The following is a 21,787-nucleotide window of genomic DNA, read 5'->3' as shown; positions in this document are numbered from 1 at the left end:
AAGAATAGTGAGAACCTTAAACTTTCTCTTAACCCGTATCATGCTCGGGTTAAAGGGATGGGTTTTGTTAAGCAGGCTGCCAATATAAAATTTTACCTAAACTTATAATAAATCTTGAACCTGCAATAAAGCAGAATAGCAAATCAGGATTCGCGTAGTATGCCCAATTAATTAGAAAAAGATTTCGAAAGTGATGATGAATTATACTCTTTATGCTGTTCTAAGTTTTTTCTAGGGAAATAATGCATGTTGATTTACTAATTACTATTATCAACCGATAGTGTCTTTTGTGATTTGTGAAAGGCACATATTGTGGTGAGCAGTGTTTAAAAAAACGCCGAGTCAAACCGGACTCGCCCGGTTCGACTCAGGAATCGCCATGGACAGATCGAATCGGCGAAAAAAACGGGAATCGTCCGGTTCTAGAGAGAACCGGACGATTTTGTACAGTGACTCGCCGATTCACTGTACAGAATCGGCGAGTCCGAACAGTGAATCGGCGAGTCCCGTACGGAATTTTTTTTTATTTTTTTATTTTTTTTTATTTTTTTTATTTTTTTATTATGTAATCCATGATAGATTTTTTTGTAATACTTGATCGATTTTTTTGTAATCCATGACCGAATTGTTTTTGTTTTTTTGTAATGCATGATCAAATTTTTTGTTTTTTTGTAACCCATGATAGAATTTTTTGTAATCCATGATCGAATTTTTTGTAATCCATGATCGAAATGTTTTTTTTTTTTTCTTGTAATCCATGATCGAATTTTTTTTTTTTTTTTGTAACCCATGATAGAATTTTTTGTAATCCATGATCGAATGTTTTGTAATACATGATCGAAATGTTTGTTTTTTTTTTGTAATCCATGATCGAAATGTTTGTTTTTTTTTTTGTAATCCATGATCGAATTTTTTGTTTTTTGCTTTTTTTGTAACCCATGATAGAGTTTTTTGTAATCCATGATCGAATTTTTTGTAATCCATGATCGAATTGTTTTTTTCTTTTTTTGTAATCCACGATTGAATTTTTTGTTTTTTTTTGTTTGTTTTTTTTTGTAATCCATGATCGAATTTTATGTAATCCATGATCGAATTTTATGTAATCCATGATCGAATTTTATGTAATCCATGATCGAATTTTTTGTAATCCATGATTGAATTTTTTGAAAATTTGTGATTTTTATTTTTTAATCCATGATCGAATTTTTTTTTGTAATCCATGATAGAATTTTTAAAATATTTGTGATTTTTTTTTTTTAATCCATGATCGAATTTTGTTTTGTAATCCATGATAGAATTTTTTGAAAATTTGTGATTTTTTTTTTTAATCCATGATCGATTTTTTAGAAAATTTGTTTTTTTTTTTTTTAAATCCATATTATTCAAAGAGAAAATGAGAGAGATGATGATTCTGAGGTCACCCTATCCCAGCCATATTATTCACATATTGAGTCCCAACAGCAACAGTGTAGGGATGAGCACGACCATGCTGGTGAGCATGAAGGATGGACAATCTTCGGGGATTTTAGATTGGAAACACAACAAAACACTAACACTCAGTGATTTGGGAATAGTCAGACGCCTGCTAATATCGATGATTCGTTTTTAGATCGAATCAATGAATTGTTAAACGAATTCAATCAATGGCACCAGCGTGACCAAGAAGAACAATAACGTCGTCTATCATTTTATTTTTAGATCATATGTTACTAATTTTATGCTTTATTGTAGTCCATGTATGTTGATATACTTATTCCATGATAATTATATGTTTATCCTTTTGTGTGATGTAAATTAAATGCTGAATGGCGGTTCATGCAAGGAAAGAACATATCATTATTCGTATATTCATTCAAAAACATGAAAATTCTTAATGGAGTACCCTCATTTCTTATTGAATTCCTAAAAAACAATATTTATAATAAATTTTAATAATTTTTTTGGATTTTTTTTAAACTTTATTCTGACCGATTCATCCGATTCTCGATCCGAATCGCCGATTCGTCGATCCAGATGGATTTTTTGGAAACCCGATCCGAATCACCGATCCGTTTTTTAAACCATTGGGGGTGAGTGATTCGTTCACTACAATTATGGCTTTCGTCTTTTCCTGCTTTTATTGTCTCTGACACGCTCCACGAGCACCTTGTGACCTTTATGAAGGGTAGGCAGGCAGGCAGGCAATTGTGCAATCCTTCCAATCTCGTGTGTAAGCGCATTCAAGTATTACATGTTCGTACATATGTGTTCGAATTACTGGGCGGGCCTTGTGCTCGGGCCATGCCTGAGCTGAGCACTCGGTTTGAGTCTGGAGAATTTGGCCCTAATTAGGCCGAGTAATTTAGTAGCAAGAGAAGTGTTAACGTATTTGAAAAAAAATTAATAAAATCCTAAAGATAGGAAACCTATGTTTTAAGTACAGTTAAACAAAATACAGGTAAAAAAAGTAGTAAAATATGGATTTTGAAAAGGTTAATTTGTGATGGGGTATTTTCAATATAAATCCAAAAAAAAGGAAAAATATAAAAAAAAGTATTCATGGCTAAAATATTTTGCAATTCTTGCCAAAATAATAAAACACAACAATATATATATATATATTACTTTTTAAAAGAAAAATATCCGAATTGGACACCCAACATGAGATAGTTGAGGCCCAGTTACTCCAACTTGCCCAAGTTTCTCGTCTCATTCTTTCACATCTATACATCTCTTTACAGGCAAGCGCTCTTGCTATTTTTAAAAAGGCTGGTCCACCCACTCGGCAACTAAAAAATAACTCTGCCATTGTTTAAAAATTAAGAACTTTGGCTGGTCAGCCCACTCCAAACTGAAAAATAGGATTGGTAATGGGCCAGGTGGCCTGGCTTAGATCCTGAAAAACCAAAAGCATGGCCCATAAAATGTGGCCTGAGGCTGGGACCATCACAGGGCCGGTTTGTTATTGTCTTTGTGTTTTAGTAGGCCCCGGCACCCGTATTTCCTTTTTTTACTTTTTATTTTTTATAAGGTTTTGATGGTCACAATGATGGATGATGATGAGTATTATTATTAATATTATTAAGGCTAGGCCCCGTCCGGATCAAGCTGAAAGGGCCTTGCCACTAGGCAGGGTTAGGGCCAAGCCCACCTATGGCCAACCCTTCTAAAAAACAAGAAACAAATAAAGTAAAAATTAGAAATTTTTTTAAAATGGATCAAGTTTCTATAAGGCCTAGGCTTTATGAAAATAAAATAAAGCCTCACTTTAAATCCTCATCCCAAAAGCATTTTCAGCAATGGAAATCTCCATGATAGATCTAAAATCAATTTCCAACACTGACAATAAGATTTGAAACTAAAAAAAAATACAGATAATTTGTTACCCATATACACTATTTATAGAGCTTTGAATCCTAATTTTTTTCACAACTATAATGCTCACACTAAGATGATCGATATAAAAGCTTTTCAATGCTCGAATTTCGATGAGTTATGAGGTGAGACTTTACTTATTTTGATAGGGCTCCAGAGCTTTTTTTTTTTTTTTTTTTGAGCGTTAACATTGACTTTCATTAAGAAGGAGTAAAAGCTCAGAGTTACAAGTTGTTACATAGAGAGTAACAAGGGAGAAAAGAAGAAGAGAGGGAAGAGAGAAGGGAGAAGAGAAGAAGGCATCAAAGATGATAGGGCTACAGCCCTATCAAACCATTTTCCTTAGTCTAAAAGTAGATGTAAATAAAAATAAAAAGGAAATAAAAAAATAAAAGAACATTTGGGAATGAAGAGACAGAAAAATAGTGAAAACAAGAAAAACACATAATCGATCCTGAATGTTTTTTTTTTTTTAATTAAAAAAAACGTTGTTATATCTTTTGTAGATCGACATGATAGAGACACATTGCAACAAATTTGAACGACTTTAGTAAAAAATAAAGGCGAAATCAAATATTTTTATTCCGAGATAAAAAATTCCAGAATTTTATCTTGTCCAACAATGGCATTGATCCAACAAATCACGATATGGGTTTTCTAAAGGGATCAGACACAAACAATCTAAAACTATTTCAAAATTGTTTTGTTGTGATTTAAGAGAGAAATTCAGAGAAGGGTGGATCGAGTTTTTATGGCTGAAAATTCATGATATTTCTATGGAAATATCTCCTAAAAATTGAATTTTCATGAGACTAAATTTATTTATGGATAAAAATAGATCAATCGGTTTTCAAATACATTTATTTGGGGTTTCAGATAGATTGGATCAAATATTTGACCCAAAAAAAAAAAAAAAAGGTCATAAATCTATTTATTTTTAAGTTTTATTTTCTATGCAAAATGAGGGTAAAATTTGATTCGCCCGAGTGTTTGAACAGGCCCGATACTCTTGGATCAGGTTCAACTCGAGCGATTCTGAATTGTACAAATTTTATAAACATTGGCTCAAATTAAGAGATTGGATAAACAACGCTTTTTTTAGTTATTTATTTCATAAAAATTAACTTAGTTTTAAATATTAATTTTTATATAGTATAAGATGCGCACCTTGTGCCCCTATGGAACCGCCCAAAGTCCTAACTTGCCCCTTTTATTTTTTGAGTTTCTCTCGGTTTATATTTCCACATTTTCGTAGTACAAATGTCCAAACTCTGTTCCAACGGTTGTTTTGCATCGACCAATTTGAAATTCTGAAACCCAAAAACATAACTTCTCATTTTTGCACGCTTTTCTCTGTATTCCTACATGATTCAGTGATCTTCTATCAATTATTCGTTCTCTCTGTGCACAAATTCTTCTGAGCTTTGGATTGAAAAATTTGAAACTTTATTTACATAGAATTCACGAGCAAAAATTAGGAGTAGAGATGGTGAGAGAGACATTTGTTCAGAGCGTTGAAGCATTGAACTTGAGCTCCATGGACGTCACGCGCAAAAGTATCGTCGCTCCAAAAGGGAAGAGAGAGAAAGGAAGAAGAGAGAGAAAGGGGGGAGAAAACCACCTTTTCCTTTTAGAGAGAGAAAGAGGGATGACTCGGTTTCCGGTTCAATGGGGGAGATGTGTGCGAGGAATGAGGAGAGAGATGAATGATTCCGATACAGGTTGAACCTGAAGCTTAAATGTCGGGAGAAAGGCACAAGCGGGTGGTGGATTGGCTTTCCACGAATACAGTGGCTGCTGATTATGTATGATGAACATGAATATTATACACAGTAGATACCTCAATCTCCACAAAACCAAGGAACCGTAATTTTAGAGACGGAGAAAATTCGTAATTTTGAAGAGAGATTTCGGAGAGGGGATTCACGAAGAGAGATTTCGGAAAGGGTGTGAATCCCTCATTTTGGAGAGAGAGACGGACCCATTTGCAGAAGTGGGGAAGAGAACCCAATTTCACAGAGCCTATTTTAGAGAGAAACGAGAGAGACGCCATTTGCAGAATTGGGGAAGAGAATCCAATTTCGTAGAGCCGAGAGAACCCAATTTCAGAATTGGTCAAGAGAACCAAATTTCAAACAGCAAGCCCAAGAATGAATCCAAATGGAGGTTGCAGAGATTAGAGCAACACACTGGGAAATCTAGACAGAGATGGAAAACAATCTAGTGAAAGAAAGTTCAGCTATAACGAACATGACAAGGCCTTTCAGTTAATGGAAGGTCGAGAAGAAGACAAGCTCTCAGAACTCGTCAATGCGTTCAAGTCATGGATACACCGGACGACCGATCCATCTCGAGACTTTTGGATGCCCGACCACACCTGTCGTGTCTGCTATGAATGCGATGCTCATTTCACCATTTTCAATCGACGCCACCACTGTCGAAACTGTGGCCGAATCTTTTGCAATAAATGCACCTCAAATTCGATTCCTTCTCCAATTGCAGGGGAAAGGATTAGGCTTTGCAACTATTGCTTTAAGCAAAGGCAGAATGACTCCTCTCCATTATTGGGTTTTCAGTTGCCTAGATCATCGACATCTTACTCTTCGGTGGAAAAGAGTGGAATCGATAGCGTTTCGGTGGCTTCAGATCCAAGGTCGCCAGCTTCTATTGCAGAATACCCATTGCCGAACAATTACAGTCGCTTCTCTGCAAACAGGTATGATTGCATGTTGTTGAATTGAGTATTTAGACAGACAGATGGGTTTTGCATCTTATGCATTGGGCCTGCCTCCTTTGGTTGTAGGAGCGAGGAGGATGATGGTGATTCTTCTTATACCTATCATTCTGAGGGAGATTTGGTAGATATTCAGCAGCCGAGATGCTACTTAAGCTCCGCTGAATTAGACCAACAAAGCTTGTCAACCCCATCAATTTATCCAAGTGATTTTGGTCCCCTCATCTCATCTCCCAACAATAATTTTGTGGAGGAGGAAGCAAGAAATCATTCTGTTGATTTTGCTAATAAAATTGCTATAGATGAAGTGAGTCATGGGGACCTTGATAATGCCACTGATAATGTGGAGGAAGAATTGGATCTTGAGTCATCTGTATGTGGAGAGCGTACTCCAGATGACGAAGATGTTGATTTTGATAACAATGGCCTTCTTTGGCTTCCTCCTGAGCCAGATGATGAAGATGAGGAGATTGAGCCTTGCCTTCTTGATGATGATGATGATGATGATGGCATGGATCATGGCGATGGCCATATTGAGGTACCGAGGGAGCGGCCATACTTGCGATGCTCAAGCACCTTGGGTACGAAGAGGCCGAGAAATCGGGATAATTCAGGGGAAATGCATAGGAAGGCCATGAAAAGTGTGGTTGAGGGGCATTTCAGGGGCCTTATAGCTCAGCTTTTGGAGGGTGAGAACCTACCTATTGGTGAGGAAGGGGATAAAGAGAGTTGGTTGGAGATTGTCACCTCTTTGTCTTGGGAAGCTGCAACGCTTCTAAAGCCAGACATGAGCAAGGGCGGTGGCATGGATCCTGGGGGTTATGTGAAGGTCAAATGTGTGGCTTGTGGCCTTCGTAGTGAGAGGTAAGGCATCTTTCTTATTTCCCCTGGTCTTGCATATGTTGCTGTGCTTCCTTTTTGGTAAGTTTGAACTCTTCATGATTGAGTTATCCATTGATAATTCTTTTAGTGGTATGCTTCGAAATACTAAGTTGGTGTTCTTTCTTGTTCTTTTCACAATTAGATTTTTCATTGACAATATTTTTGTTGGTATTCCCAAAAAATCCTTTGTTGGTACTTGGTAGTTCTTTCGCATAATGAAGTCATTTGTTGATGATGTCTTGGTTGATATGTTTCAAAATCTCCTGATCTTCAATAACAGTCATGTATGAGCGACATCATGCTCATGAGTCAGCTTTTTTCCATTTAGTTCTACTTTTTCAGTAATTAAAATTGTAGTACATAGAAGCCTTCCATTTTGTTTGGTTCTTAAATGACAATTATGGTACTCACCAGATGGTTCATGGTCGTGAGCGGATTTGTTCGGAAGCCAAAACTGTGGCATTGCTTTTTGCAAAGCTTTTGTTTTTCTTTAATTTTTTTAAGTTATATTTGTTGGATAATTAGTTAGAACTCCACTTTTTGTTTGGGTTGTTGATGAAGCTTAGGCCATTGACAGTGAGGTGATCCAAGGGGTTGTTTGTAAGAAGAATGTGGCTCACAGACGCATGAAATCAAGGTTCAAGAATGCTCGTCTCCTTCTCCTAGGGGGAGCGCTTGAGTATCAGAGAGTCTCAAACCAGTTGTCATGTTTTGATACTTTATTGCAGCAGGTGAGTCATAACTATCCCCTCCCTCCTGATTCTTAGTAGCTACATTTGCCGATTACTATTTCTTTGTCTACATTAGTAAGCACGATTTTCTGGCTTGTATTTCTTTCTCTTTTCAGAAGTGAGATTTTCCCAATACATAGTTTTGGTAATATCAGCCAAATATCTATCACTGTTTCTGTCTGTTGCGCTATTAACTAAAATGTCCAAGAACTTTGAAATGGAACAAGGGCATTAACTGTTTCCTAAAATAAAATGTTGTGGACTATCTTGGACTGATACCTGTGCTAAGTAAGAAATACTATAGGCACGCTTTAATAATTCAAAAAAGTGTTAATTCTTCAAAGAGGGACTTTGGCACCTCTGTAGTAGTAACTAGTTACTCTAACAGATTCGTTTAGTTCTATCAATTGTTCGAAAGTTTCTTTTTTTGTTTTTTTTTGGTATTGTGATTTGTTGGCTTTATGTGGCCTTTAACGGCCTTATGAGTGCTTGTAAAATGAAATGATATAGAGGAATATGAACTCAGTGGGAGTGTGGTCCCTCGTGGACCATACTAAGTAAACGAAGGTTTGCTGATACCGTTCTGTGCTTAACGATCTAGGCAAGTCGGTTGGAAAAAATCCATGTTACCTGGGCATGAAGAACAAACCGATGAGGGTTTATGGGTTAGACCCTTGATATGGTAGGAGAACATGTTTGGATGAGTGAGCCGAGGGACTGTGTGACCCTTGTGTGTGATGGTGGCCTACAGAGACAGGGGCCAAAACCTCATCTATGTACCATCACACGGCTTGCATATCGATAAATCGTTCGGAAAAGCCAGAAATCCACCTTTTAGGGTGAAGCGTATGCATGTGCGAGAGATACCCCTATGCACCATAGAGCTGTGGTCGCATAAGGTCTTGGTGACCTTGATTTGTCTCTAAAGGAGGACCTGAAATCCACAGACTGGGATTGCGATCCCTTGGCCCATCGGCCAGACTTTGGTGACCCTCTAATGAGCCCCTGCTTGGACTGTGGGTCATGAAAAACACTGGATCGGTCTGATAAAGCAAGTGTGGTCTGTAGTCCACAATTGAAGGTGGAGTGCCCCATGATTGTTGATTCCTAAACCATATGGATCTTTTTCCCATCAAATTAATTTAATTGTGTTTGTTTTATGATGAAAATTATTTTAAGATTATTATTTGAATTTTATGAACCCATGGATATTTTATTTATAATTTTTGGATTTATAAAATTAAAGATATTGATTTTACAGTTGTTTAAATATTCAAATAATATTCTAAAATCCTTTTATTAATTTTAAATATATAAAATATCATAGAGGCCCATTGTGCACATGGGCCTGCCATATTTTTAGAAGGTGGGGCCCATGAGTGCCTCCCTTGGGTGGCATGCCCCACCCTTATTCTCTTTCCTATTTTTTGGTGATATGGCATGTGGCCATATGGTTGGAAGATATTGACTAAATATTGACTTGATATATCTTTGAAAGAGTTTGTGGAAAGATTGAATAGACTTGATATATCTTTGAAAGAGTTTGTGGAAAGATTGAATAGACTTGTGCAATTTTATGGTATGCACAATATTTTGATTAGATTTAACTTATTTAATTTCTATTGATGAGAAAATGGTTTAGGAAAAGGGGATAACGGTTCATGCACCTTCCATAATGTTGATGACCAATCTATGGAATGGATGGCTCAGATCTCTCACCCCAAAAGTCACCCTTGATCGACGGTCTATATTTAATCTCACAAGAAGAGGCAAGCCAAAGAAAACCCTAAGAAACCTTAATCTTATTCAAAGCCTATAAAAAGGGATTGTCTCTACCAAAAAATCTCTACACCTTATCTTTCTATCTCTCTCTCTTAAGAAAGTTTATCTCTCTCATGTTTGATCTCTCTCTCCCACAATGTGAAAGAACCTAAGGGTTTAGGTTATAAAGTTTTTCTCTCCTATCTCTTAAATATGGATTTATGACTAAGGGTTTTAGGGTTTAGCAAAAAGAGAATCCATCTCTCTCAAACTAGGTTATTCACCTAGGGTTTGAGTTTGTGATCAAAGGGGTTCATGTTCCATTGGTGTGGCTTAGCCGAAATTTGCTTTCCCGGTTAGAGATTGAAGCTAGACCGTTGATCTTGCGCCATCGGATGGTGGTGACTCAGTGTGGGGTGTAATAAGCCCGGTTGAGGTAATCTCCGGCACTCTTCCTTTTGTTTCTTGCAATCTTATCGTTTATTCTCAAGCATAGTGCATAGTTGTTTCAATGACATCAAGTTATTAAGATCTTGGTTTTATTGTTATGTTGATTTTATTTTAAAATTTATCTTATTATAATAGAGACCACATGTAAGTGATCTTTTGCCAAAAGAAAGAGATGAAGGAAAAAAAAAATATATATATATTCCCCAGTAAATGATCACACAGGTCTTTCTTTCATGATTACCATATCAGTTATTTCTTGTAATATAAAGTACTCTTTTTTTAATTTCTTTTGTGTTTGATTTCTTGTAATACTGTATTAAGCATGTTGTTTTTATTCACATCTTTGCAGCATCTATTTACTTCTGCTGAACTTTGCACTTTCTAACATGTTTTTCTTGGTTCCTGATGAAAGTAATTGGCTGCTTTGGATTTGCGGCATTGCCTCTTTTCAGGAAATGGATCACCTGAAGATGGCTGTTGCAAAAATAGAAGCCCACCACCCGAATCTTCTTCTGGTGGAGAAAGCTGTCTCTCGATTTGCACAAGACTATCTTTTGGCTAAAGATATAGCCTTGGTTTTGAATGTCAAAAGGCCGTTACTGGAGCGCATAGCACGGTGCACTGGTGCTCAGATTGTTCCTTCTATTGATAGTCTTTCTTCCCCAAAGTTGGGTTATTGCGAACTGTTCCATGCTGACAAGTTTTCCGAAGAGCATAAAAGCAGTGGACAAACTGGCAAAACGTTGATAAAGACTTTGATGTTTTTTCAGGGTTGCCCAAAGCCTTTGGGTTGCACGGTTGGTCTTCTACGATCTTTCTCCCAATTGTGTCCTGAATGCTCACGTTGACAGCTGAACCAATCTCATGTTTATGATTGAAATCAACCCTGTAAAATAAGTTGATTCTTGGGATCGAAATTGATATTATTTTGTCTTGTATGATAGATATACTCTTTCAAATCTGGAACACAAACCTTATTTCCATTATAAATAATGATTAAATGATAGCCATTTAACTTGTTGGAGTAAATCTTCTTTAGGTGAAAGCACCAATTATTTTGCACATGTGAATGAGCACCTCAGGAGAGTGGCTTATAGGAGCAGTTACTATTTTTTTCCTAGAAATACTTGTGGACTTGTGGCATCACAAGCGTGCATGGCTTGGTATGAGTTTCGGCAAATAGATGAACTCTTTTGGCTTGATCTGAACTCTAGGAGTGGGCCAAAGTTAAAAGTGGAAACTGAAAAAATGAGAAGTTCAGTTTGAAGTTTGATTACCTTCCCGAAGAGAATGTTGACATTATCCTTTGGGGTTTTCTTTAGATACTTGACTCATCTCAACTACTCAATGGGCTAATGCCTTTTTAGAATGCTGTTTGGATGGCTGGACTGCCTATATATAGCTGCATTCTCCAGGAAATCTATTGACAAAATGGCAATAGCTTGTGATTATTATGAAATGTAGTTGTGAGGGAAAACCAGAAACTGTAGAGCTCTTGACATTCTTAAATGTTGTCTTCTCTTTTGTAACAATAGGGTTCCTTAGGCTCTGGTCTAAGGGTATGACCCTTGACGTTCCTCCAATAATATGTGAAGCTCTACTGGTTTTTTCTTTGTTTTCTTCCTTGTAATAATGGAGCATTACAAGTTAGGAGAGCACATAACAAAAGTTTCTATGACTTGGATACTTCCTGCTATTCTTGTCTGCGAGAAGTTGTTCAGTTTGGTGCATGGCATCTAATTTGGAAGAGGAATGTAGGCTGCATAACTATTGTGGATTACAGACGACAAGATTAAGTACTTGGTTTTGAGAACATCGTATGAATTCCATTTGATACCACCTTTTGCCTATTGGCTCATCTCTTTCTTTTCTGTTCAAAAGTTTTAAGTCTGGCTGGATGATTCATCAGTTATTGTACTCATGCTTTACTATCAAGAATGCATATGAAACGCATGTGGCATGTATGTTTGTGTGTATTGGATGAGCAGTGGAATTGTAACCCTCGACATTATGTTTCAGTTTCACTCCCCTAAACCACCCCAGAAATGTATATGATTTCCATGTTTCACAAGAGTTGCTTTATGTATATAAATGGTCAACCATTTCGGTAGTAAAGACTCTGTGAGGAATCCAATGGTGTTGTCTGTATCCTGAAATGTTTATTCTTTTGCCTATATAACAAGAGGATGCATTTCCATGCCATGCTTTAGCATAGCTTGTAAGTGGCCTTATTATGCTTTATTCATTCAGACGCGTATTGTTCATTCAGAAAGCAGTTCCCTGTGTTAAATGGTAGTAGTGACACATCTCTGTGATATTTGTTTATCATTGATTCATGCTTTGAATCAGTGGACATAAGAGCATCATTAATAGAAAATATATAATGCCATCTAATCATAAGAATGATGCAATGCTGGAGAGGATGTAGATTTGAGCTTCACAAGGGCTAACTTGAAGCATTTCATTGTATTACTTTCGTGTATGAATTATTTTTTCGGAACTCATGTGTTTGACCAGATTTTAGTTTCTGTTATTTTGCAGGTCTTGCTAAAGGGTGCTCATAGTGATGAGTTGAAGAAAGTAAAACATGTGGTCCAGTATGGAGTCTTTGCGGCATATCATTTGGCACTAGAGACTTCATTTCTTGCAGATGAAGGGGCATCCCTTCCTGAACTTCCCCTCAGTTCTCCCATAACTGTAGCTTTACCCGACAAGCCTCCCAGTTTAGATAGGTCCATCTCCACTATTCATCATTTACAAATACGTAATATGCATAGCTCAACTGCACATTCCAACCACTCCTCCACTGAGCGTAAAGCTTGTGCAACAGGATCAGATGCCAGTCCTCGTAGTGGTAGCAAGAGAATATCTGTGAGACCATTGATGCTTGAAAATGGGGGTGTGAAGGAGGTCATAGGTAGGAGAAAGGTTGTCTTTGATGAAACCCAATTGGGCACTGATCAGGTGAGGGAAAACCCAGGTGTATCTCTTGGAGAAACAGCGGCAGGATCCCCTAATCATCAAAGTATTTCTCATTATGAGGAGACACTCTTCAATGATGAGTTCCCACCTTCGCCTTCTGACCAACAGAGCATTCTAGTTTCTCTCTCAACACGTTGTGTGTGGAAAGGGACGATATGTGAGCGTGCCCATCTCTTAAGGATAAAGTACTATGGAAGCTTTGACAAGCCTTTGGGACGTTTCTTACAAGACAACTTATTTGACCAGGTCGAATGCTTATTTGTTTCTCAATTCATTTAGATTTCTGTCCCTTAGTTGAACCCCTCAAATAAATTCTTGTGGACTGAAGCACAATGAACATCAATTCATTTAAATTTAGAAGCAATCTTGTTGACTGGTGCAGAGTTTCCAGTGCTGCTCATGTTCAGCACCAAGTGAAGCACACGTCCACAGCTACACTCACAGACAGGGAAGCCTTACCATCTCTGTTAAGAAGCTTGTTGATTTTCCTCTAAAGGGGGAAGGGGAGGGAAAGATTTGGATGTGGCATAGGTGCTTAAAGTGTCCTAGAACTTTTGGATTCCCCCCAGCTACGAGGAGAGTGGTGATGTCTGATGCTGCATGGGGTTTGTCTTTTGGAAAGTTTTTGGAGCTCAATTTCTCCAATCATGCTGCAGCTAGCAAGGTGGCTAGCTGTGGTCATTCCTTGCATAGGGACTGCCTAAGGTTTTATGGGTATGCTAGCTTGCTCCAACTTTGTTATTGGAGAGATTGGAAAGGGGATAACTACAAATGTAGCTCTGGTTTTTAAAAATTTTGCAAAACCCTAGTGGCATAATTACTCTTTTGAACATGTTTCAATATTGTGCTAATCCACTGCATTGTACGTGTGTGTGTGTGTGTGTGTGAGAGAGAGAGAGAGAGAGAGAGACAGAGAGAGAGAGAGAGGGATGGCCAGGTGATTTGTAGCAAAGGAAAGAAAGGGGGTTTGGCCTGTGGGGAATGTGAAGGATGGGAACCTGTGAGACACTTTGTGGATGAGGAAATAAGTGTATTCTTGTCTTTTTAGATTTTCCTTTGTTTCATTGCATTTCCTTTTCAAAAACCACTCAACTATTATTAGCATGTGCTAGTTTGGTAAAGTACTTCAAAATCAGATCTAATTACTTATTTCTCTGTAATTTTTTTTTCTTTTTTTTTGACAGGCTTACGTGGTTCTCATGTTTGTGTCACAAATGAGCAGGTTTGGCAGCATGATTGCTTGTTTCCGTTATGCATCAATTGATGTTCACTCTGTGCATTTGCCTCCTTCAATAATTGATTTAAGCAACCCCATCCCAGTGGGCTGGATTGAGAAGGAAGTTACTGAGGTTTTGTGATTCTTATTCTTTGTAAATTATTTTCTATTTTTTATCTTGTCAATATCTATATATCGCAGCTGCACTTACCATTTGTTTCTTCTGAATTCAACAATTTGCCTTTCAGCTAAACTTTTATTGTACTTTGTTTGGCCAGAGTTTCTTGGTTCTTAATTTCTCTTTAGAAACCCTAAAACTATTTTCTACACTCCTTGTCTCTTCTCTATTCTAAATTTCTCTAGGAAAGTCTGAAGCATTCTTTTAACAACTGCTATCTATTTTCTATCTTTTCATGTATGGATTCTGTCTATTTCCACACATCCGATTTACATATACAACATATATCACTGTCAAGAGTTAATTTATTATGTTAGCGATTGAAACCTCTGACATATTGATGTAGGAAAATTGGTGGAAACAGTCAACCACAAAACAAGCCAAACAAAAGCATCTATTCAAAGAAACCTATGATTTCTTCCCTAACCTAGCTAGGGTTTCAAATAGCTTGGGGCGTTTCTTTCCTTTTTCATAAATAAAAGTCACATGAATGCCCCATAGGGCGCCACACCTCTATTTTTATTTTGATTGGAGTACAAAAGACTATAATGCCCTTCACCAAAATAAGATTGACTAAATTCTCTTAACTTAAAACAAAAATTTATAATGATAGTTTTGCCCCTTATAAAACAAAGTCTTCCATGAGCACTCTATTTACTTTTCTAAACAATGCCCAAAAATCCTGAAAATATAAAAAGACCCTAGAATCCCTAAAAATCATAAAAACCAAAAATAATAACCCTCAAAGTCCCCAAAAGAAATCATCCTTTTATTTAATAAAAAAATTTAAAAATGAGGTGTTTTCCCTTGTATCAAACTCCCCTGGTTAAAGAGACCTTGTCCTCAACTTTTGAATAAACTAAGATAAATCCTGCACTAAAATCATCATTTTCTTCAAATTGGAGATTGAGCCTTGAATCTGTGACCTTTGGGTTATTGTCCCAATGAAGATAGAAGCATTGCCCATTGAAACATAGCCTTTTGCAATCAATTGATACAGTCGTAAACTCTTATGAGAGCACATCAAGGAAAGGGTCTTTGTATATCAATCAAGTAGTTATGATACATGCGCTTGGTTCAACCCAAGAGAGCACCTTCATGACGAGCACTATATTCGATGACCAAACCGACAACCTCACCTATTGATTCTCCTTAGAGTTCTTCATTTGACTGTGCTCCATAGATATCATCCATCAAATCATTATGAATGATAGGACCCTCATCAAAGATGAGAGCATCCATGAAATCACGACAAACATCAAGGGTTTGGGGAAGAAAATTGCTTTGCAGTTCCCATGACAAACATCGAGGGTTTGGGGAAGAAAATCCCTTTGCAGTTCCTCATCTACTACTTGGGGTGTAATCATGTTGTGTTGAATCACCAAAGCCTCCCCATGGTCATTAAATGTCACTTTTGGTTCTTCTACCTCAAGTTCCTCATCATAAACGGGATCCATAAAAAAATAGCTATTTGTTCTCCTAAAGAAACTCTACATAAAGGTTCACAAATTTTCTATTCCGGCACTAAGAAGAGACATGTCCAACTCCCAAACACTCCAAGCATTTAATGACGCTACTACTTGGGCAATTTGAGCGACTAGAACTGGCCTCAACACTCCTTATATCCTGCAGTTTAGACTGGCCAGCAGGTTGCGATTCCCCCTTTTTCCTCAAAAATCACTGCGACGGTACCACACTGGGCTGCACCTCACCTTAATGATGGGTGCCTCTACTGAGCTTCAACATTAACTGCTATGTTGTAAGCTTCATCTAAAGTCAAGTAACGCTGTAAAACTGCCAAATCTTTTATAGTTGTTCTTTGCCCCCCAATATAGCGAGCTAGGGATTGCTCTTCCCTTTCAACCACATTACCTCATGCCATCAACTGATGAAATTCATTTGTGTACTCATCAACACTTTTTTCTCTTTGCAAAGATTATTTGTTTTATGATAAAGGGACCGTAACTAATAGTCTCTTTGTAGACAATCTCATAATAAAATCAGCAAGAAAACAAGCCAAACACAAGCATTTATTCGAAGAAACCTAGGGTTTTAGGGTTTCTTCCCTAACCCCACTACAGTTTCGAAAGCCTGGGGCTTTTCCTTCCATTATTATGAAATAAAGTCATGTGAATGCCCATAGGGAGCGTCACACCTTTATTTATATTTTAACTAGAGTACAAAAGTCCATAATTCCCTTCACCAAAATAAGATTTTCTAAATAGTCCTAACTTAAAACAAAAATTCATAAAGATAATTTTGCCCCTGATAAAACAAAATATTCCATCAACACTCTAACCACTTTTCTAAACAACTCCAAAAAATCCTAAAAATATGAGAAGACCCTAGAATCCCTAAAAGACTTAAAAACCCTAAAAATAAACCCTTAAAATCCAAAAAAAAAGATACATCCTTGAATTTAATAAAAAAAATTAAAAGAAATGAGGCATTTGCCCATGAATCACGCACATTTGAATGCAACTGTAGAAAGACCCAAATATCCCCTCAGTTTCTTTGTACTTTGATCTGTACTATGTCTCCCTCATTACAAGTCTTGAATAGTTAATTGTTCTTTCCCGTGCATGATCTCCATGTGTTTCGTACAGTACCCACAATCTCTGACTTCTCAGAATATCATAATTTTTTCCTAACTCATAGATTTTGCGATGTTCATAAAATTTGTGAGAGATACGGTTATGCACTGAATTTAATTCCAAAAACTGAAGTTGGTTATGTAAACTGAAATTTAATTTCAGATTTTGCATTTTCTAGGAATCACATAATCTGAAGCTTTTCAAATGGTGCAGGTGGCTGATAGAGCAGATATCCTTTTCAGTGAAGTATCTAATTTGCTACATCAAATTGGTCATAAAGTTTCAAACTCAGGAACCATTTGCAATAGTGTTAAGATGCTTGAATTGAGAAGGCATGTTGCAGAACTTAAATTTGTGCTTCAGAAAGAGAAGGCTGAATTTGAAGTGAGTAGCAATTCACAAGAATAAAATCTCCTGCTGGTTCACAGGAGCACTCTACATAACTAAAGAGAAAAAATTTGAACAAAATAAAATCTCCTGCTGGTTAACAGGAGCACTCTACATAACTAAAGAGAAAAATTTTGAACAGGTAGATTTTTATTTAGGGGAAAATATACTATAAATCTAGGGGATTATAAAATATCTTAGACATCAGGTCATCGCCATTCAATGAAATTATGAGAGGTAATGGAGAGAGAGAGTGAGAGCCACCATTAGGGTCATGTCCTGTTGCATCCCAATCTCTCCACCCTCCATCATTTTATTGGATGGTGATGACCCTAGTAAACTATTGCTTTCTATAATTAACTTTGTATAATACTCATTCTTGTTAGCACATGGTTTGGCATAGCATTTTCTTTTTTATACTCAGCTTTCTCCTATAACATTCATGTGTTCATATCATATGGAAACAGGAGTTCCTTAACAATGCAATGAAGAAAGATCTTCAGCAGGGACACCCAGTTGCTGACATATTGGAAATCAACAAACTGAGACGGAAATTGATATTTCAGTCTTATGCTTGGGACCATCACTTGCTTTTCCTAAATGTATCAATCAACAAGGACTCTTCCTTGTGTAGTTCAGTTCATGGTCTGTCAGTAGAGCTTAATAGTTCCTTAGCATATGAGAAAGAGAAGAAAGGATGGGCAAAGGGGACTCATGGAATGGATAAGGATGACGATGAAATGGACAGCTTGGCACCTTTAGATCTAAAACATAGTTTGATTGTAACAAATGGAAATTTTATGAACACTCACTATACACATATGGGGGAGGTAGTGGTATCTAATGACTGTAAATTACTTTATGATGGGAATGTTGACAGTGGTCGTTTACAGTTTCCAAATGTGGAAGTTTTTTGTACGAAGTCAGATGATTTTGAGAAAGAAGCTAGCTTCCAGGATTATGTGACAGAGAGCCATGGACTTGGTATGGATACCATTCCAGAGGGAGTTTTGCTTGCTGAGATTACAGGATCTTGGGACATTCCAGATGTTCAGGAATCTAATCTAGGAGATGGAGAGCTTTCAATTATGGAAAGCCTTTCTCATGCCCTAGATGTGGTTCTAGGAGGTAACTCTAATACAGTAGCTGCACAATGTAACCCAGCAATGGAGTCCAAAGTAGTCCGCACTGTGGAAGAACAAGCTGGGCTTGATCTGGTCCAGGCCTGCGAGCCCACATCACCAGTCAATGGGATTGATGCTAGGATGAGCTCAAACTCCCCTTTCCTCAACTTCTATAATGCTTACAGTAAGAATATAGTCTCTGTTGGTGAATACAATCTATCCCATGTGTCACCCCTTTATGGGCCGGAACACCAAGGTGGCGCGAGGCTTCTTCTTCCATTAGGCATGAATGATGCAGTTATCCCCATTTATGATGATGAACCCACAAGCATGATAGCCTATGCTCTTGTCTCTTCAGACTATCATTCCCAGATAAGCAATGAGGGCGAGAGGCCTAGAGAGAGAGAGATGGGTGGTTTGTCTCTCACTTCTTCCTTTTCTGAGTTCTCATCCTTTATACCTTCTCTCCATTCCTTTGAAGGGTCATTTGAGTTCATGGCTGAGAATGTGAGCAGGGATAGAAGCTCCAGTTCTCTTGAAGATATGTCTATTTCCAGTAGTAGAAGCTCTCCTCTTGTAGAGCACTGTAAAGGGGTGCATGTTAGGGTTTGTTTCAAAGACGAGAGCTCACTGGGCACAGTGAAGTACATAGTCACCTGTTATCATGCAAAACAGTTCGATGCTTTGAGAAGGAGGTGTTGCCCATCTGAGATGGAGTATGTGGCTTCGATCAGTCGGTGCAAGAAATGGGGTGCTCAGGGTGGGAAGAGCAAGGTGTTCTTTGCTAAGACTCTGGATGATAGATTCATAGTTAAACAAGTGACAAAAACAGAGCTTGAGTCTTTCATAAAATTCGCGCCAGAGTACTTTAAGTACCTCTCTAACTCCATGACCACTGGTTGCCCCACCTCTCTGGCTAAGATTCTTGGTATATATCAGGTACCTATGCTTTTCTCCTCTTCCTTGCGTGCATCTTGGGAGTTGGGTTCTGTTTGAAAGCATCCAAAAGGTTGTAATTTGATCACTTTGATTGGTTCATTTCTTTATTATTGAGTAATCAGAACTAAATTTTGCAGTTTTATATATTTTCCTTGTGCTAAAATTTGGCTACATATATTGAGAGCTGAACTTGCATAACCAGTAACTGATCATCACGGGAAGGACTCCATACTACCATTGTGAATGTTCAACACTAGATTGCATCTGGTTCTTATTTATTTTCGTTGTTTTATAGGCTTTCTGAAGCAATGCAATTACACTAATTAAGTTGGGTAAACCGGTACATACACACATTATTTTCAAATAAACAATATAAAGGATTTATAGAAAACTGAGCAAAGATGGGGTTGTTTGTTTGCGTATAGGTTTATTTTGCAGCTGATGTAAATTTTATTTCAAATCACCAAAACTGCTTGACTAATGGTTATGTTCTCTCTCTCTCTCTGTCTCTCTCTCTCATCTCTTTCTCTTTTTGAACAATTTTTTTTAAAAAAATTTAACGATAAATCTCTCTCTCTCTCTCTCAAACGTCCTTATGGAAGGTTACTTCGAAGCACCCGAGAGGAGGTAAGGAGGTGAGGATGGACCTAATGATCATGGAAAACCTTACACGTGGACGGAAGCTTACTCGTCTCTATGACTTGAAAGGATCCTGTAGGTCACGATACAATCCTGATTCCAGTGGGACAAACAAGGTTCTGCTGGACCAGAACCTGATTGAGGACATGCCAACCTCTCCAATTTTTGTTGGGAACAAAGCCAAACGGTTGTTAGAGAGAGCTGTATGGAATGACACTTCGTTCCTCGCGGTCAGTATACTCAAGACTCATATTAATTGTTCTCCTCCCCAACATTCCCAACCTCTTCCCCCTTCCTCCAAACAAAAACTTCTCTCTCTCCCCCCCTGCCTCCCCCTCCACCTCCCCCTCCCCCTCCCCCTCCCAGTGTGTCCATGGCCATAATTACTCGGTGCATGTTCTTCTTCAAATGATTTTACCTCTCTTTCTCTTTCTCTCTCTCTTTTTCTCTCTCCTGTTTCTATTATTACTTAACGCCTTTTTCCTGCAATATTTTCAATAGTCGATCTATGTGATGGACTATTCTTTACTCGTTGGCGTCGACGAGGAGAAGCACGAATTGGTAGTTGGAATTATTGATTTTATGAGGCAGTATACATGGGATAAGCACTTGGAGACTTGGGTTAAAGCGTCTGGGATTCTTGGTGGCCCAAAAAATGTGTCCCCAACTGTCGTATCTCCCATGCAATACAAGAAGCGATTTCGTAAGGCCATGTCCACGTATTTTCTCATGGTACCAGATCAGTGGTCCCCACTTACCATCTTGCCTGCCCTCTCAAGATCGAATGGGGATGGTTCCTAATGCTTAAAATTGTGGGTAAGTCAAGCTCGACAAATGATGGGCTCTAGTTGTTTTGAAATGGGTAGTTGCTACTTCTATTCATGCAGAATCTAAAGCCAATATCACAAGCCTTGTTCCTTGTCATTTGGAAGCTGAACTCTGATGATGGTTTGTTTTATTCCCAACCTATCAGGCCCGATGTAATTAGTTTCAACCTCTTGTGCCTCATGCGATAACAACTGGAAGGCAAAGGCAGTTTTAATTTTCATCTTGTTTTGTGGCGGTCAACTGTGAAGTGTGAGTTAAATCTTGGACATTAGTGATCAGATCAGAGCTAACTCTCATGCCAAACACTCAATTCTTTTTTACTGAGATCAAGGGATTTATGATCAAGGGATTTATGAATGATGCTACCTTATAATGTAGAACTACGGATTCCCCTTAAAAATCCATCGGAAAAGGTAATTTAATTGTTGAAAATCCCTTTGATTGATCATCTCGACATCGAGATGTATGACAATGAAAAATAAAAAGATTTCAAGTCTCAGATATAGCGCATTTTACAACATATTATCTACACCGTCCATTTTCAAGATTTTTATGTGTTTATAGACCTACTTGATTTTAACCACTTTTGAAATTTAAAATTTTATAATTAGATATAAAAATAGATTTTAAGATAATCCTAAGAACATTTTACATCAAAATTATATATCACGATAAAATTTGAAGGTGCACCTTACCTCTACACCTACGGTTGCATCGGTATGCAAACTGCACCCATAGAAGTGATGGTGTGCATGAAAGATGAATTGAAGATGATGCTATGATGGTGGGTGGTACTACGCCGTCCTTTGACCAGTTAACGACCTCAGATTTTGAATTGCTGGGAATAATATTTATGGTAGAAGAGTTCAGGCACTTCGCTTGAAGGCTTGGTTTGATGTAGATTGCCAAGGTTCGAATTCCAGCATTCCTCTGGCCATCTAACCAAGAAAAATCAAATATGAACAAAGACTGGACAAAACATAAAGAA

General features: G+C 37.7%; 1 protein-coding gene across 3 annotated transcripts; it reads left to right on the top strand.

Annotated features, from left to right (window-relative positions):
- Positions 1–4,553: 4,553 nt before the first annotated feature.
- On the top strand, positions 4,554–21,156 carry LOC18430258 (1-phosphatidylinositol-3-phosphate 5-kinase FAB1B). Of its 3 annotated transcripts, XM_020664816.2 has the most exons (12): positions 4,554–6,070; positions 6,158–6,952; positions 7,548–7,701; positions 10,365–10,709; positions 12,454–13,140; positions 13,277–13,608; positions 14,117–14,243; positions 17,096–17,266; positions 17,737–19,332; positions 19,935–20,201; positions 20,473–20,787; positions 20,945–21,156. In XM_020664816.2, exons 1-11 carry the CDS (start codon positions 5,625–5,627, stop codon positions 20,770–20,772), a joined length of 5,220 nt encoding a protein of 1,739 aa, XP_020520475.1. In that variant the 5' UTR covers positions 4,554–5,624; the 3' UTR covers positions 20,773–20,787; positions 20,945–21,156. The 3 variants fall into 3 exon arrangements, with proteins under 3 accessions (XP_020520475.1, XP_011621967.2, XP_088715693.1); XM_011623665.3 differs by having other exon boundaries at positions 20,473–21,156; XM_088859567.1 differs by lacking the exon at positions 4,554–6,070 and having other exon boundaries at positions 6,828–6,952; positions 7,537–7,701; positions 20,473–21,156.
- Positions 21,157–21,787: the final 631 nt, after the last annotated feature.

This window comes from Amborella trichopoda, chromosome 2 (genome assembly GCF_054954075.1).
Source record: "Amborella trichopoda isolate Santa Cruz 75 chromosome 2, AtrichopodaSantaCruz75HAP2 v2.0, whole genome shotgun sequence".
NCBI lineage: Eukaryota > Viridiplantae > Streptophyta > Magnoliopsida > Amborellales > Amborellaceae > Amborella > Amborella trichopoda.
This window is presented reverse-complemented; position numbering and strand designations above follow the sequence as displayed.

Coding starts and splice junctions, on each gene's coding strand:
- LOC18430258 (XM_020664816.2), top strand. CDS start 5,625: ATGGAAGGTCGAGAAGAAGACAAGCTCTCAGAACTCGTCAATGCGTTC. Junction 7,702..10,364: donor TTGATACTTTATTGCAGCAG/GTGAGTCATAAC, acceptor GCCTCTTTTCAG/GAAATGGATCACCTGAAGAT. Junction 13,609..14,116: donor GACTGCCTAAGGTTTTATGG/GTATGCTAGCTT, acceptor ACAAATGAGCAG/GTTTGGCAGCATGATTGCTT.